This window comes from Aquarana catesbeiana, linkage group LG04 (genome assembly GCF_042186555.1).
Source record: "Aquarana catesbeiana isolate 2022-GZ linkage group LG04, ASM4218655v1, whole genome shotgun sequence".
NCBI classification, from domain to species: domain Eukaryota; kingdom Metazoa; phylum Chordata; class Amphibia; order Anura; family Ranidae; genus Aquarana; species Aquarana catesbeiana.
In genome coordinates this window covers 436,849,013-436,867,730 of record NC_133327.1, presented here as the reverse complement: position 1 = coordinate 436,867,730, position 18,718 = coordinate 436,849,013, and the positions used below count along the sequence as shown (strand labels likewise).

General features: G+C 41.2%; 1 protein-coding gene across 7 annotated transcripts in view; it reads right to left on the bottom strand.

Annotated features, from left to right (window-relative positions):
- The window catches only part of SASH1 (SAM and SH3 domain containing 1), a 1,387,091-nt gene extending 1,369,630 nt beyond the window's left edge, over nt 1–17,461 (bottom strand). For 2 of the 7 annotated variants that reach the window (XM_073627432.1, XM_073627434.1), the window contains exon 1: nt 15,720–17,456. In XM_073627432.1, coding sequence (XP_073483533.1) covers nt 15,720–16,184 — 465 coding nt within the window. In that variant the 5' untranslated portion in view covers nt 16,185–17,456. Of the gene's footprint in view, nt 1–15,719 lie in introns of all 7 variants that reach the window. The other 5 variants (XM_073627437.1, XM_073627436.1, XM_073627430.1 and 2 more) reach the window with 5 other exon arrangements.
- Nucleotides 17,462–18,718: the final 1,257 nt, after the last annotated feature.

Sequence of the window (18,718 nt, the reverse complement as noted above, 5' to 3'; positions counted from 1 at the left end):
AAGCCAACCTGTTCTAGTGAAATTAGAGATGGTATGAAAGGTAGGATTCGGTTAGCTAACGCTTTCGCGTATAGCTTGAGGTCTACGTTAAGCAGAGAGATGGGGCGGTAGTTTGTCACTTGCGTGGGATCCTTGTCTTTTTTGGGGATGAGTGTAATGTGGGCTGCGAGCATTTCAGTGTGCGCGTGTGTTGAAGGGGATAGAGCGTTAAAGGCTTTCGCTAGGTGTGGAAGGAGGGTTGAAGGGAATGCCTTATAATAGCAGGTCGAGAAGCCGTCAGGGCCAGGGCTTTTACCTGTCTTCATTTGTCGTAGTGCTAGAAGGAGTTCGTCTGTTGAAATTGGGGTGTCTAGTGATTGAGCGTCCTCAGTGGATAGGGGTTGCGGTCCATATTGTTGAAGGAAATTTAGGAGGGCGGTTTTCCGATACAGTGAGTCGTCGGCGTGTTGTGGCGGGGTCAAATTGTACAATTTGGTGAAGTATTGAACAAATTGTGTCGAGATATCTTAGTTTTTAGAGAACGATTCCCCATTTGAGTTAGATATTTTATGAATAGTATGTGAGGCCTTTTTAGAGTGAAGTGCCCTTGCTAATAGTTTGCTGGATTTGTTCCCAAATTCATAATATAGTTTTTGTGTCAGCATGAATTTGCGTTTCAGCGATTTGTTCAGTGCATCTAAAAGCTCCTCCCTCGCCCTTGTTAAATCGGTTAGTAAAGCAGAAGCGACGGAGGCTTTGTGTGCCTGTTCGAGCGTGTGTACGCGCGCGGTTAGCTCGGCTATGCGTGCGCGGTTGAGTTTGTTGCGGTTAGCGGCGATAGAGAGGAGTTCGCCCCTAATGACACATTTATGCGCGTTCCATGTGGTCAGCGGCGTAACGTCAGGAGTGTCGTTATTGGCAAAAAAGTCAGTCAGGCATTTGGATAGTCTATTTATGTTAAGTTCATCCGTCAGTAGGGAACTATCAAGACACCAAATGCGCGTTTTCGTGTTCTTGGACGGTAATAGTAAGGTCATGGAGATAGGGTTGTGATCTGACAGTAGGGTACTATGTGAATTTTCACTTTGAAAAATTATTTTCACTTAGCTTAGTGAATAAAGCTTAAGCCTCATGTTATAATATAAATATATAAGGGTAAAAAAGGTATCATCATCCAAGATTGATTGAAAAAATTGGAACAAGGAAAACCTGTCCCCAACAGGTCACCAAGGAGGGGGAAGAGGAGGGAGATGTACTATCGCAGTACCAACTTGAACAGAGTAAACAAATTTCATAAAAATATATGTTTTATTAATACAAAAAAATTCAATTAAGAATAGTTATCCCAAAGTAACATAGAGGGGTTATACAAATACACATTCTAATGCTATTTGGAAATATATCCCAACATTACATGTGTGTCACTAATACTGAATGTGCTCCATAGAGGAGAACATAGGTACAGTGGATCCTCACAAATCATGCAATTTTTTCCCTCATGTCCCTGTTGTAAATTGAATGCTCTGAATTTATATGTGACTGCTATTTTTTGTTCACCGTGTGTATTTTTGTCAACCTATTACAGATAATACTCTCCTGATGAAGCGGCAAAGCTCCATAAAACATGTTGAGAAAGAGTCACTTTCAAAATTTGTATTTTTTGTATTAATAAAACATATTTTTATGAACTTTGTGTACTCTGTTCAAGTTGGTACCGCAATAGTCCATACCCCCCCCCCCTTAGTGACCTGTTGGGGACAGGTTTTCCTTGTTCCAATTTCTTCACTTAGCTTAGTGGAGGAGGTGAAGCTGTGCCGACTTCAATCATCCATTCATGTTCAATAAAAATGTCTTTTTATATTTGTCTGCACGTGGATGGTTATTTTTTGCAAAGTGAATTTTCACCTTATTCGCTAATCTACAAAAAATCCTTGGCAAAGTGAACATGCTCTGTTCCAGTAAATCAATCCTACCATGTTCTATATTTCTAGATGGGCACAAAATAAATCAAATGCTAGGGAAAGTGGAATATTATTTAAGAGTTTTTATCTTGGTAACTAGTAATGCAAATATTCTTGTTTTTTGTTCTACTGACTGACAGTATCTTAACTGTGTGTATAAAAAGATCTGGATAAAATTATAAAACTGTACCATTATGTAAAACACTGCCAGTTTATTCTGCTTATGTATAAATAGTGCTTTATTTTATATAATGTATAAATAATTGTCTACAGGTGACAGGAATGCTTATGAAAATAAGGACTGATTGGCTCTACAATCCGATGTTCCATTTATATGTAAATGAAGAACACAGGAGCTGCAGCATACTGTGGCTTGCTAAAGGTAATGAATGGAACTAGAATCTTTCTGGATAAGGTCTGATGCTATCAAAATGAATGGAGATGGTGGTGAAAATCCACAAATAGATCAATCAAAAAAGCTTGTAACAAGCATTTTTTGGTAGCTTTGCTTGAATACCTTCAGTACTACAATCCCATAGTTTCAGAATAATTTGGATAGCTAAAAAAAAGAAATAAAAAATGTACATTGGACTGTAAAGATGTTTTCTGCCTAAAACTGCAAGCAATGATTTTGATCTTTTTTAGTAAAGCAATGAAAAAAGCTGTGAATAATACGCCAAGTATGAGTTATGTGGACCAACCAGACTTTATTTTCCATTGGCTTATATGAACCTATTGATCAGATTTCAATAGGTTACTACACTTTGCCTTATAGCTTACACATGTTCAGATTGCAGGCCTAATACAAGGCTTAATTTACAATTAAGATTTTTTTTTTCAGCCATGTTACTGCTGTTACTTCTTTTGAAAATAATGATCATTTAGAAGAAAACTTTACTGCACTAAATATAACAGCTCTGACACTTCCATTATGTTGTACTGTGGTCACTTTTCAACTAATAATCTGCGAGCAAATATTAAAGTGGTTGTAAACTTCCATTGATTATTTGTACCTATAGGTAAGACTATATTAAGGCTTACCTATAGGTACTGTAAATATCTCCTAAACGTGCACCGTTTCGAACAGGGGGCTCCAAACTGCGGCCCAGGGGCCAGATGCTACCCTTTGCTTGCCTTTATCTGGCCCTTGGGGCATTTTTCCTTCCACTGATACCAGACACTTTTCCTTCCACTGACATCACTATTTCTCACATTGATGCCAACAATGGGGCACTATTCCTCAAGCTGACACCAACAATGGGGCACTATTATTCCCACTGACACCAATGGTGGAGCACTAATTCTTCCACTGACAAAAACGATGGGGCACTAATTATCCCACTGACACCAATGATGGAGCACTAATTCCTCCCACTGACACCAATGATGGGGCACTTTTCCTCTCACTGACACCAATGATGGGGAACTATTTTTCCCACTGTCGCCAATGATGGGGCACTCGTCCTCCCACTGACACCAATAATGGGGAACTATTTCTCCCACTGACACCAATGATGGGGCACTGTTTTTCCCACTGCCGCCAATGATGGGGCACTCTTCTTCCCACTGACACCAATGATGGGGCACTATTTCTCCCAATGACACCAATGATGGGGCACGATTTCTCCCAATGACACCAATGATGGGGCACTATTTCTCCCAATGACACCAGTGATGGGGCACTATTTTTCCCAATGACACCAATGATGGGGCACTCCTTCTCCCACTGACACCAATGATGAGGCACTATTTCTCCCAATGACACCAATGATGGGGCACTCTTCCTCCCACTGACACCAATGATGGGGCACTATTTCCCCCACTGACACCAGCAATAAGGCACTATTCCTCCTCCTTTTACCAAAGATGCATTTTTAATCTCACTGACGCCAGGATAATTTCCACTCCCAATGGCCACAATCTGGCCCTTTGTTTAGAAAGTTTTGAGACTCCTGGTTTAGAATATATTTACTGTATATAAAACCAATGATGTCATTGGCGCGTGCACTCTGAAGTAAAGGCCACTAGTGCCATTTCTTCAGAGCCCTGTGCCATGATCATCAGCTCCCGTACGCATTGCGCAGGAGTGACATCACACGGCTCCGGGCAGCCACACAGCCGGAGTCCGTGGACCCAGAAGGAAGACGGGGGAAGATGGATGCGGCCTACAGCGATGACAATGCATTGATGGAGGGCTTCATTTGCAGGTAAGTTTCACATAATGTGCTAGTATGTGATGCATACTAGCACATTATGCTTTTACTTTGCAGATCAAACAAAACAAAAAAAAAAGACACAGTGGTTTACTTCCTCTTTAAAAGCGAGTATTTAAATGTCCCTGCATGTGCTTTCAGATATCTCCCACCCTAGATGCCCCAATGCACTCTACCTTTTGAAACAGTAGCTTAAGCTCTGAATTTGAACCTCTGGACCACCCCTTTCACAATCTGCACCTCACAATTAGGGATGAGCCGAACACCCCCCTGTTCAGTTCGCACCAGAACATGCGAACAGGCAAAAAATTTGTTCGAACACGCGAACACTGTTAAAGTCTATGGGACACGAACATGCATAATCAAAAGTGCTAATTTTAAAGGCTTATATGCAAGTTATTGTCAAAAAAAGTGTTTGGGGACCTGGGTCCTGCCCCAGGGGACATGGATCAATGCAAAAAAAAGTTTTAAAAACGGACGTTTTTTTTGGGAGCAGTGATTTTAATAATGCTTAAAGTGAAACAATAAAAGTGTAATATCCCTTTAAATTTCGTACCTGGGGTGGTGTTTAAAGTATGCCTGTAAAGGGGCGCATGTTTCCCGTGTTTAGAACAGTCTGACAGCAAAATGACATTTCAAAGGAAAAAAAGTAATTTAAAACTACTCGCGGCTATTAATGCATTGCCGGTCCGACAATACACATAGAAGTTCATAGATAAAAACGGCATGGGAATTTCCCACAGGGGAACCCCGAACCAAAATTTAAAAAAAAAATGACGTGGGGGGTCCCCCTAAATTCCATACGAGGCCTAGTATGGATATTAAGGGGAACCCCGGCCAAAATTTTTTTTTAAAAAACGGCGTGGGGTCCCCCTCAAAATCTATACCAGACCCTTATCCAAGCACGCAACCTGGCAGGCCGCAGGAAAAGAGGGGGGACGAGAGAGCGCCCCCCCTCCTGAACTGTACCAGGCCACATGCCCTCATTGGGAGGGTGCTTTGGGGTAGCCCCCCAAAACACCTTGTCCCCATGTTGATGAGGACAAGGGCCTCATCCCCACAACCCTGGCCGGTGGTTGTGGGGGTCTGCGGGTGGGGGGCTTATTGGAATCTGGAAGCCCCTTTAACAAGGGGACCCCCAGATCCCGGCCCTCCCCCCTGTGTGAAATGGTAAGGGGGTACAAAAGTACCCCTACCATTTCACTAAAAAACTGTCAAAAATGTTAAAAATGACAGGAGACAGTTTTTGACAATTCCTTTATTTTAATGCTTCTTCTTTCTTCTTTCTTTTATCTTCTATCTTCCTTCGGTTTCTTCCTCCATCTTCTTCTTCTTCTGGTTCTTCTGGCTCTTCTGGTTCTTCCTCCGGTGTTCTCGTCCAGCATCTCCTCCACGGCGTCGGCGTCCTCTTCCCTTCTTCTTCTCGGGCCACTCCGCATCCATGATGGCATGGAGGGAGGCTCCCGCTCTTCTCTTCATCTTCTTCTCTTCATCTTCTTCTCTTCTTCATCTTCTTCTCTTCATCTTCTTCTCGGGCCGCTCCGCATCCATGATGGCATGGAGGGAGGCTCCCGCTGTGTGACGCTTCTCCTCTTCTGACGGTTCTTAAGTAACGGGGAGGCAGGGCCACCTGGTGACCCTGCCCCCCTCTGACGCACGGTGACTTGACGGGACTTCCCTGTGGCATCACGAGGAATGCCACAGGGAAGTCCCGTCAAGTCATCGTGCGTCAGAGGGGGGCGGGGTCACCGGGTGGCCCCGCCCCCCATTATTTAAGAACCGTCAGAAGAGGAGAAGCGTCACACAGCGGGAGCCTCCCTCCATGCCATCATGGATGCGGAGCGGCCCGAGAAGAAGATGAAGAGAAGAAGATGAAGAAGAGAAGAAGATGAAGAGAAGAAGATGAAGAGAAGAAGATGAAGAGAAGAGCGGGAACCTCCCTCCATGCCATCATGGATGCGGAGCGGCCCGAGGAGAAGAAGGGAAGAAGACGCCGACGCCGCGGAGGAGATGCTGGACGAGAACACTGGAGCAAGAACCAGAAGAACCAGAAGAACCAGAAGAAGAAGAAGAAGAAGATGGAGGAAGAAAGAAGATAGAAGAAAGAAGAAAGAAGAAGCATTTAAATAAAGGAATTGTCAAAAACTGTCTCTTGTCATTTTTAACATTTTTGACAGTTTTTTAGTGAAATGGTAGGGGTACTTTTGTACCTCCTTACCATTTCACACAGGGGGGAGGGCCAGGATCTGGGGGTCCCCTTGTTAAAGGGGGCTTCCAGATTCCGATAAGCCCCCCCGCCCGCAGACCCCCACAACCACCGGCCAGGGTTGTGGGGATGAGGCCCTTGTCCTCATCAACATGGGGACAAGGTGTTTTGGGGGGCTACCCCAAAGCACCCTCCCAATGTTGAGGACATGTAGCCTGGTACGGTTCAGGAGGGGGGGTTCTCTCGTCCCCCTGTTTTCCTGCAGCCTGCCAGGATGCGTGCTCGGATAAGGGTCTGGTATGGATTTTTCGTGGGACCCCACGCCGTTTTTTTTTATTTTGGCGCGGGGTTCCCTTTAAAATCCATACCAGACTTGAAGGGTCTGGTATAGATTTTGAGGGGGACCCCAAGCCATTTTTTTTTTTTAATTTTGGCCGGGGTTCCCCTTAATATCCATACCAGACCTGAAGGGCTCTTCAGGGTTCGGGGTTCCCCTGTGGGGAATTCCCATGCGGTATTTATCAATGAACTTCTATGTGTATTGTAGTTTTAAATGACTTTTTTTCCTTTGAAATGTCATTTTGCTGTCAGACTGTTCTAAACACGGGAAACATGTGCCCCTTTACAGGCATAATATAGACACCCCCCAGGTACGAAATTTAAAGGGATATTACACTTTTATTGTTTCACTTTAAGCATTATTAAAATCACTGCTCCCTAAAAAACGTCCATTTTTAAAACTTTTTTTGCATTGATCCATGCCCCCTGGGACAGGACCCAGGTCCCCAAACACTTTTTATGACAATACCATGAATATAAGCCTTTAAAATTAGCACTTTTTATTTCTCCCATAGACTTTTAAAGGGTGTTCAGCGGCATTCGAATTTGCCGCGAACACCCCAAATTGTTCGTTGTTCGGCGAACTTGCGAACAGCCGATGTTCGAGTCGAACATGAGTTCGACTCGAACTCGAAGCTCATCCCTACTCACAATTGGCCATGTAGCCACGCTGAATAATGCAGTGTAAGTATAAGGGGGTGAGTCAAAGCTAAAGGGACTATTTGCAAAATTAGCACCTTGGACTGAAAACTAGGTTCAGAGTAGTGATCCCATGAAAGGTTCAGCTTTACTGCCCCAGAACTAGTATGAGTCAGGAATGGTTGCCTTCATCAGAGTCTTCCCACAAGGGTAAAATTCTGTTTGATATGAACATTTTTAAACACAAAGAAAAATCATATTGTTGTTTCTCATGTACTGGCTGTGTTGAATAGTCAATCCCACATGGTATCGTGTGGAGATAAGTGGGTCTATTAAAGCAATCTGTGAGAGATTTCTTTTTGATTATGATCAATATGACTGTTCACAATTTAAAATCAATAATATGTCTAATTATTTAGGATCATTATTTTATATGTACTGTGCACCCTTTCATATCCTTATTGCTTTCTCTATTCAAAATATGGTTCTGTTTGTGTTTGAACATGTTAAGGCATCGTAATGCACGTTTTTTGTGTGATTTCACATTTATACTTCAAATGATAACTTATTTACTATTATTATTAGTATTATTATTATGATACAGGATTTATATAGCGCCAACAGTTTACACAGTGATTTTTCAATATAAAGGGGGACAGTGCGATTACAATACAGAAGGAATAGCAGGGCCCTGCACACTACATTTTGGGTGAAAGGTGATAATGAAAGCCTGACTGTAAATGTATATCTACCTTTGCAGCCATTTGTTCTATTGTTCCATTTTTATTTGTGACCAGCAGAGAGGGAACAAACTTGAAGACTTAAGGTATTACTATCATGAAAAAAGTGGAGCAGCGAACAACAAAAAAAGTGGGTGATCCATATGATACATTTGGTATATTCATTCCCTAGTAATGGGGCTTAACTTTGATTTGCTTTATCTATGCATTTACGTAGATGAAGATGATCAGCAAGTGACAGCAACAAAGTTCACCTTTCATTAACATATTACAAAAAAAAAACTGCTTTGAGGAGCAAATGCACTTCTGAAGTATACCCCTTTGATGCCACTTTAGGTTAGGTCTTGCCCTGGCTTTATTCAAGAAGACGACCTTTAACCACTTACTGGGCACTTTTACCCCTTCCCGCCTAGGATTATTTTCAGCTTTCAGCTCTGTTACACTTTGAATGACAATTGCGCGGTCATGCAGCACTGTACCCAAATGAAAATGTTATTTTTTTTCACACAAATAGAGCTTTCTTTTGGGGGTATTCAATCACTGCTGGGTTTTTATCTTTTGCTAAAAAAAAAAAAAAAAAAAAAAAAAAGCTTTTCTTAGTTTCTGTCAGTAAATTTTGTAAACAAGTATTTTTTCTTCTTCACTGATGTGCGCTGATATGGCAGCACTGATGGGCACTGATAGGCTGCACTGATTGGCACTGATGAGGTGGAACTGATAGACTGCATTGATGGGCACTGATGAAGCGGCACTGAAAGGCACTGATTAAGTGGCACTGATGAAAAGGCACTAATATGCCGCACTAATGGGCACTGATAGGCAGCACTGATGGGCACTGATAGGTGGCACTGGTGGGCACTGATAGGTGGCACTGATAGGTGGCATTGATAGGCGGCACTGATAGACACTGATAGGCAGCATGGATGGACAGCACTGATGGGCATTGATAGGTGGCACGGATAGGTGGTACTAATGGGCGGCACTGATGGGTGGCACTGATGGGCATTGAAGGTCAGCACTGACTGACATCACTAATGGGCACTGATTGGTGTCACTAATGGGCACTGATTGGCGTCGCTGATGGGCCCTTCTGGGGCTGTACTGTAATCAGGGCACTGATGTGGCAAGAACTGGGATGTTTTCAGCTTCCAGGAATTGTGTACAGATCCTTGCAACATAGGGCTGTGCATTATCATACTGCAACATGAGGTGATGGTTGTGGATGAAGGGCACAACAATGGGCCTCAGGATCTCATCACGGTATCTCTGTGCATTCAAAATGCCATCAATAAAATGCACCTGTGTTCGTTGTCCATAGCATACATCTGTCCATAACATAACCCCACCACCACTATGGGCCACTCGATCCACAACATTGACATCAGCAAACCGCTCACCACACAACGCCATACATGCTGTCTGCCATCTGCCCTGTACAGTGAAAACTGGGATTCATCCATGAAGAGAACACCTCTCCAAAGTGCCAGACACCATTGATTGTGAGCATTTGCCCACTCAAGTCTGTTACAATGATGAACTGCAGTCAGGTCGAGTCCCAGATGAGGGCGACAAGCAAGCAGATGAGCTTCCCTGAGATGGTTTCTGACAGTTTGTGCAGCAATTCTTTGGTTATGCAAGCCGATTGTTGCAGCAGCTGTCTGGGTGGCTGGTCTCAGACGATCTTGGAGGTGAAGATGCTGGATGTGGTGGTCCTGGGCTGGTGTGGTTACACGTGGTCTGCAGTTGTGGAGCAAGCTGGATGTACTGCCAAATTCTCTGAAATGCCTTTGGAGATGGCTTATGGTAGAGAAATGAACATTCAATTCAAGGGCAACAGCTCTGGTGGACATTCCTGCAGTCAGCATGCCAATTGCACATGCCCTCAAAACTTGCGACATCTGTGGCATTGTGCTGTGTGATAAAACTGCACTTTTTAGAGTGTCCTTTTATTGTGGCCAGCCTAAGGCACACCTGTGCAATAATCATGCTGTCTAATCAGAATCTTGATATGCCACACCTGTGAGGTGGATGGATTATCTTGACAAAAGAGCAGTTCTCACTAACGCAGATTAAGACAGATTTGTGAACAATATTCGAGAAAAATAGGCCTTTTGCGTACATAGAAATAGTCGTAGATCTTTGAGTTCAGCTCATGATAAATAGAGGCAAACACAAAAGTGTTGCGTTTATAATTTTGCTCAGTGTACATAATTTATAAACACATAAAATAAATGTATTACTAAATGAATATGACATACACTACATTACCACAGTATTACCTATACATTAAAAAAAAAAATGACTACATTGCTAAAAAGTAAATCACTCTTTTCCTGCTGGCGTTTTGAATATACACTATATTACCGAAAGTATTGGGACACCTGCCTTTACATGCCCATGAACTTTAATGGCATCCCAGTCTTATGCCCTGTACACACAATCGGACATTGATCGGACATCCCGACAACAAAATCCATGGATTTTTTCAGACGGATGTTGGCTCAAACTTGTCTTGCATACACACGGTCGCATACAGTTGTCAGAAAATCCGATCGGTCTGAACGCGGTGACGTAAAACACGTACGTCAGGACTATAAACAGGACAGTAGCCAATAGCTTTCTTCTCTTAATTTATTCTGAGCATGCGTGGCACTTTGTGCGTCGGATTTGTGTACACACGATCGGAAATTTAACCGATTGGATTTTGTTGTCAGAAAATTTTATAGCCTGCTCTCAAACTTTGTGTGTCGGAAATTCAGACGAAAAAAGTCCGATGGAGCCCACACGCGATCGGAATTTCCGACAACACAATCCGATCGCACTTTTTCCATCGGAAAATCCGACCGTGTGTACAGGGCATTAGTCCGTAGAGTTCACTATTGAGTTGGCCCACCCTTTAAAGCTATAACAGCTTCAACTCTTCTGAGAAGGCTGTCCACAAGGTTTAGGAGTGTGTCCTAGGAATGTTTGACCATTCTTCCAGAAGCGCATTTGTGAGGTCAGGCACTGATGTGGAAGAGAAGGCCTGGCTCGCAGTCTCTGCTCTAATTCATCCCAAAGGTGTTCTATCAGGTAGAGGTCAGGACTCTGTGCAGGCCAGACAAGTTCCTCCAACCTAAATCCACTCATCCATATATTTATGGACCTTGCTTTGGGATGAATTAGAGTGGAGACTGCGAGCCAGGCCTTCATGTCCAACCTTGTGCCTGACCTCACAAATGTGCTTCTGGAAGAATGGTCAAACATTCCCATAGACACACTCCGAAACCTTGTGGACAGCCTTCCCAGAAGAGATGAAGCTGTTATAGCTGCAAAGGGTGGGCCAACTCAATATTGAACCCTACAGACTAAGACTGGGATGCCATTAAAGTTCATGTGTGTGTAAAAGCAGGCGTCATAATACTTTTGGTAACATAGTGTATATTCAAAATGCCAACAGGAAAAGAGTGATTTACTTTGGAGCAATGTAGTCATTGATACCTATACTTTATCATAAATGTATAGGTAATACTGTTTATTCTTACTGCTATGCATAGGGTGGCCTACAAATAGTGACATAAACAAGTTATAAAAGGTTTTACCCATACCCTAAAATAAAATATCCTAAAATACAATTTTATAAACCTGACTTTTGAAGCGTGTAAATACAAGCAGCACAAACAGATGATGAGTCTGTGTAATCTGTGAAATCCATGTCAGATAGCGATCTTAGGTTTTAAGAACATTCCTCTGGATTTTGTGACTCACTTACTGTACATGAAATCACGGCATTCATTGAAATTTGCCTTATTTCAGTATTGTCCTCTCTCCTGTAGTTAATTCAGCTGTGACAAGCTTCAGGAATATAACTATTCATGACTAGGTTAAACAGAAGGCTCATCTGCGTCCTCATCAGTTCAGTGAGTTTGAGTGCCAGGGGAAAGTTCAGTTTTATGAATGTCACAGGAAGGGGTCCTGCTGTCTCCGCACTAACCAATGAAATGCAAGTCATGGATGCTAATCACCCCCTTCTGTGTGTGTGTACACAGCGCATTTCTTACAACACTTTACCATCCAAACTAAGCCTGCTGAAACTATTCCTGGAATGTGAGGAAACAGAGTATGCTCTAGATCACTGCAGCTATTTTCTGATGCTAAATTAACAGCTTACTCATTTAACTCTTGTGATTCACAGTCATTTGAATAACATATCCTTGAAGCAATCAGCATTTTCCAGCTACTTCAAGGAAGGACTGCTCTACTCCCTGCAAACCATACTATTATTGCTGCAGTTGCAAGAATCAGCTGTGTAGGTAATTTGTTAATCTATGTCTATGGTGACCATATATTGGCAGACCTCTCACTAAGAGCAATGGGCGATAAGAGATTTGTTGTTCTCTGTGAAGTATAATGCAACCAGGTGGTACAGGGACAGCTTGCTAATGGAAGGAACAATCACAAAGCAACCTCAGAGATTTTTTAAGATGTTGTAAAATGTCTATATGCAATAACAATGTTCAAAAGTTCTTTTCCTGGTGTCTTAGACCTTCAAATGTCCAGGCTTTCTCATTAGATTGTAAGCTCCTTGAGGGCAGGGACTGATATGAATGTGAAATATATATGTAAAGTGCTACATAAATTGTCAGCACTATATAAATACGCGTAATAAATACATTTACTCTGTAATAAATACAAAAATAATTGTTGCTAACAGCAGTCTATGTAAGGTAACCCTCAGGCAGCATTCCCAAAATTTATCAGGATGATTGGTTGGAAAAAACAAAACAGTGCCATCACATTAAACTAAGGTAGAATTTCCCACTCCTGCTACAGGTGCTTGACATACATATGTCTAGACAGAAAGGATATTTTTTTGCTTTATGCATTTGAAACTAGCAGTGATAACAAAGCCCAGTTATTTTTTCTGACATCAATTGAATATAAAGATAATTGGGTTGATGTACTAAAACTGTAGAGTGCAGAATCTGGTGCAGCTGTGCATTGTAACCAATCAGATTATAAGGCTCGGTTCACACTAATTGCTCGGGCACGGCTTATTCATTTGTGCATGCACCTTTTTAAAAATGCAGCTGCAGGAAAACTGCATGGTCTTTTTTACCAGGCAATTTCCCTGCGGTACCCACACCCACAATATGCTCTGTGGGCTGAGATGAGTGGGGATGCCATTCATGAAGAATGGCAGCCCTGCGTGTCTTGTAAGAGCAGCGTGATTTGGCTGTGGGTGGTTGCAGGTGCAGGAACAGGTACGATTGCTGCACCTGCATCCAGCCCGCAGACTGCGGACAAGTGTAAACCGAGTCTTACTTCAGCTTGTTCAATTTAGTTGACAATAAAACCTGGAAGATGATTGGGTTCTATGGACAGCTGCACTAGATTTTGCACACTCCAGGTTTAGTAAATCAACCTCAATGTCTAAATAGGAATCCATCTTTAGTCTCATCATGGATCATTAATACAGCAAAAATAGATTAATATACCTCTTTTCTGTACCTGATATTGTGTTCATGTATCCATTTCCATTTTTACTCAACAGGTCAGTTCCATTTGGGTGTGCACTTATCCATAATACAACTGCATTGTGCAGAGTCACATTTTCATTATGCACAATGAGGTTGATTTGCTGGAAGAGTTCATTTTAATTAACTCTGTAAAGCTTGATTCATTGAGTAATCCAATCATGTGCAAAGGAAATTTCATGTTTTTATCCTTCTGCCCATTTGGAAAGGCGAGCATAGCTCCGCTTGGTTATATAGCATGTAACTATCACCCAGGGTTGAATGGTCAAGGTTGGATCTTTCTTGATACACGCGGTTTGCATTTGTAGTCTATAATTTGTAAAAGGTTTTTTTTTGGGGGGGGGGGGATTTAGGGTTAGCACTGTCATACAAATGGAGAAAGTATATTGAACCCTTGCTTCACATTGACTATAGCCTTAAACACAACTAATTAATTGTCAGCACAGACCACATGGTTGTACTTGTACTTCACAAGCTTGTACGTGAACTTATTCATGCAGTGACGGAGGCTAAGTGCACCAAAATCAGGGGAGAACAAGTCCACTCTGTGATGTTCTTTATGATCCATCAAAGTGAAGATGAACTGAGACCTAGAACAGACCTTGGCAGATGCTACCAAGCAACATGCTTAGAATCTGCATGCAAAATTAAACTGCAAGCCTTAGATAACGTCAACAGCAGATCTAACACAATAAAAATAAATATTTTATACAAGTCTCACATCACTTGGTAAATGTCTGCTTTTTACAGATGAAGTGTTTTTCTATTTTTCTTTGTGACAACACTTTTTACAAAAAAAAAAAACACAACCTTAGCCTCTACGGTAAATGAATGTTATAAAGCAAATTCGACTTGTTGTCATCAGACCACAAAGCTTGTGCTGAAATGACCTGCTGCACAGTGAGCAAGTCACTAGGCATATCTAGTGCTCATGGGAGAGACAGACAGACAGGTCCCTGTATTTAACTGTGATGTGAAAGATGAATGAGGTCTGCACACAGGGAAAGATGAATGAGGTCTGCACACAGGGAAAGGGTTCTGAATGACAGCATTGCAAACTTAAACTGTGCGATTCAGGAAATGTTGCATGTAAGCATTTTCCCTTATGGTAATGACAAGAAAGAGATGGCTGGGATGGTGATCCTTATTATAGTTTGTGATAACCACATCAGTATAAAGGCTAAATGTTGCATGAACATGCACAGCCTCATCTTCTTCACAGTGTTAATTCATAATCCACTTTTGTCAATACATTCCCTAATAGTAATAAAATCATAGTGTATACTGCCTAAACCTATTAAATTAAATGAAATCCTATATAGTTCAATGGGGATTTAGGATTTCTGAGCAGCCCTAAACAACCTGTTCAATTTAACCTTTCCAGTTTAAAACACTCAAAACAGCTGACTGGTTGCTACATTTTGCACAATGCTCTGTGATTTCCAAAAAATGGCCATACCAAATATTTTATAAAAATATAACATCTTCAGAAGCCTAAAAAACATAAAAAATACTTTGGAAGTGCACACTTCAATGACAACTTGAAACCAGTATCCACGCTTATCTACAATTACTGATCAGATGTCAGGTAACATCGTTAGCTTACAGTCATATTTATGAAAGGCTACTGTTACCTGAAACATGCTTGTCCCATGGTGGCTAAATCATATCTACTGTATTTATGTCCTTATTCTTTAACTGGGGACAATGTGATGTAGACACCTTTAAGGGAATCTTAGTACAAACCAAATCACAGTCACATCCACACCTGTTTTCATAAAGGTCTGCATTTATACCTGCCTTTATGTGCTCAATAAAGAATTACACATTAATAACAGCAGATATCAGATATGGTACTGTCACCATGTGGCTAATGCCCTGCATATGCACACTACTGCATACATGTATCAATTACCTTACAATATAAAAGTACTTCCAAAAACGAGTCTCATTTACATCACAAATTAGGTTACCCTTTTTAATAATAGAGTAGGTTGAACATTTTTTTATAACGATATACATCTTAAAATGTCCACAAGCTAATTTAGAAGGTTATCTTGATGAAAGGTAAAGAAAGCCAATATACATATTACCTCCTGTGGTGATATTTTTGTGCATTGTCTTACCTTTTTGGAGAAAGGTGGCTTGCTGAGGTTGACACCATCCCGAATAAGTTTATCCCTAATCATAATCTTTAGCTTCAGTTTAGGATAAGTTACCAAGTTTTTACTTAGTTGGCCAGTTTTATTACTCCTTGGTACAGGTTTGTGACCCTGGGCTTCCCTCCAAGCTTTGGTTTCATACTGCTCCACCATATGGCCAGAGTAGATATCTGGAGTTGGGGAGTCTACCTGGGGTTCCAAAGTGAAATATAATCCACTTGCAGCTTCTTTCTCCTCTTCTCTCAACCTGTGCACTGCGTCATGGATCTTCTTTCGATGCTGCTGGACCATCACGCCGATGGCATCCAGATCTGGGTCCCCAATCTGTTTGCACACCTCCAAGTCATCATATCCATTATCCACAAATGACTCTGCATACTGAGAAAGCTGCAATGCTTTCAGCCATTCATATACTATATTAGTACACATGGTAAATAACCTTAAAAAAAAAAAAAAAAAACAGTGGCGAGAAACAATGAGATCTTACTTCCAAAACATAGGTAAAATAAAACAAAAATGATAATCCAAAGTCAGACTTCAATTTTGTAATGCACAGAAGAAGCACAAATCAGCGACTTAGCATGTTTTGTGGACTTTCTACAAGTAAACAGTTTTAAAATACCAATGAGATAAGGTGTAGCACAGGTTGGTAATGTTGCATGACATTCTGCAGGCAGAGTAAAGCTTGCCTGGGTCCTGAAAGTAAATATCCAATTTGTTCAATCCAGAGAGCAGAAATTAGACTGTCGATGTAGATGGGTCCTGTGTGCTCTACTTCAATCAGATCAAGAGTAAACTGATTACACATCAGCTGTCTCCTGATTTTTACATCTCTGATAGAATTCAAAGCAGGCAACACCCTTTTGCCATGTCGTTAAATATTTTCCAAACTTGTCCGTATTGAGCAGCACGCTAGTACTTTTTTACATTTTTTTTTATATCCACATTGCATCCAGGATTCAGCATTCCACTTCGATATTCCAGAGTGATCCAGCAAGGCTATGTCTTACACTCTGTCGTTAACACTTTGCTTCTCTCCTCCTTCTCTGTCTTCATCTCTGCGAAGCTAGACGCACTTCTTCCATCTCCACCAATAAATACACTAAAGAAAGTCAATATTTTCTCAGGTTAGCTGGCTGTTGGTGGCTCTCTGTCATCCTCCAGCCCCACCTTCTTTTATTTTTACAACCTAGTAAAAATAGTTCTTTATCGTCTGCTTGTTTGATTTCATAGCACCGGCTCTACATTGTTTTTTTTTTTTTATTTATTGTTCCAGATCACATTTGCAGCAGCTTCGGAGAGAAGATTACAAGTGTGGTTCATCCAGCAGCCTCTGCTCTGTGTGTGTGTGTGTGTGAGTGAGTGTGTGGGGAGGGGACTTTGATTCAAGATTAATCTGCAAGGCAATACAGCAGGCAGTTTGGCTACAGACAGGCTCTTTCCATAAGGTTATTTGTGTCATTCACTCTTGTTTAAAGCATAACCACTCTTTTATCTCCCTTTTAATTTGTCCTCCATTCACAGCAAGAACGCTAATTATACTTTGCGTTTTTCATTCTGTGCTTGTCTCTTCCATACAAACAAGGAGCCCCGAGCCTTTTAGTGAAATATTCTAATCTGTCAGTTATTCTGAGCAGAGAAGGAAAGCTGGAATCTCAAGGATGTGGCTGCAGCAATAACCTGTTGTAGAATTGTTCTGACACTGGCTGCTGCCTTATATAACACCAGCTGATGTCTACAAACCATAAATATCCCCATCCTGTATAACGTCATCTATTATGGCAGTTACAATCAACAAAACATCAAAAAATTATGAATTACTAAGAATACAACCTATTTCGCTGCATTTTGTATACGTTTAGCATGTGTCTTTACCTAAAAATAAGTCTTACCCGTGCCCATATTGACAGATTTAGAAAAATAAGCTATTCTTAAAAGGGCATACAAAATAAAGATTTTCAAAGAGTACTGATGTACAAAGTAAAGCATCTAATCTGATTTCACTTTCTACTAATCTGCAATGCAAACTGAAATCCAGTTGACTGCCATAGCTCAGTGTAATTTGCACCAGGGGGCAGATTACTGAATAAGGCTGCATGTATTAGTAAAGATTCTTATCAGATTCGGAATTGACATGTTCATTTACACCATGCTCCATATCAAATGATAAATATTTAATTTTTAATGGGGTTGATTTACTAAAACTAGAGAGTGTGAAATCCGGTGCAGCTGTGAATGGTAGCCAATCAGCATTTAACTTCAGCTAGTTTAAAAACTAGAAGCTCAATGGTTTCTATAGCAGAACTGAACCAGTTTTTGCATTCTCTGGTTTAGTACATCAACCCCTATGTATTGTTTATTTAATATACGAAAATACATAGAACCATGAATTGCACAGTTCTCGATGATCTGAGGAACTCAGATTGTTTACAGAATGAGAGAGGCACCGAATTGGCGATGTCGTTTTTCATGATTAATAGTTACCAATCTATGAAAAAAAACAATTCTGTACTTATAAATAGATAAACTTTACTGATAAAACCCCAGATTAGCATGATTGATCCTGAGTTAAATATTTGTAGATCTAAAGCTGGCCAGAGAGGGTTACTTTTTTTTTTTTTTTTTTAATTCAGACTTTTTTTCCCAACTCCTTAACCCACGTAAACCAGGTGGATGGAGGAATCTCCCCTTCCTTATTCCGGGCTTTGTATTGTGACAGCGGAGAGTGACAGTTGGCTGCAGCCGAAGATCGAGAAAAGATTTCCAACATGTCCTTTTCACAGAAGTTGATCGAGCAATCTTTGCTAAACTGGCCACATTTCAGTCTATGGCCAGTTTAAAAAATCAACATTCCCTGCCCAAGATCTTTACATGCATCCCTTAATAATTATGCCTTACATATAAGCTATAGTTTGAACAGGTGAAATTTTAGCCAACATTAAAAATCTCAAGCTAAGTTGCTC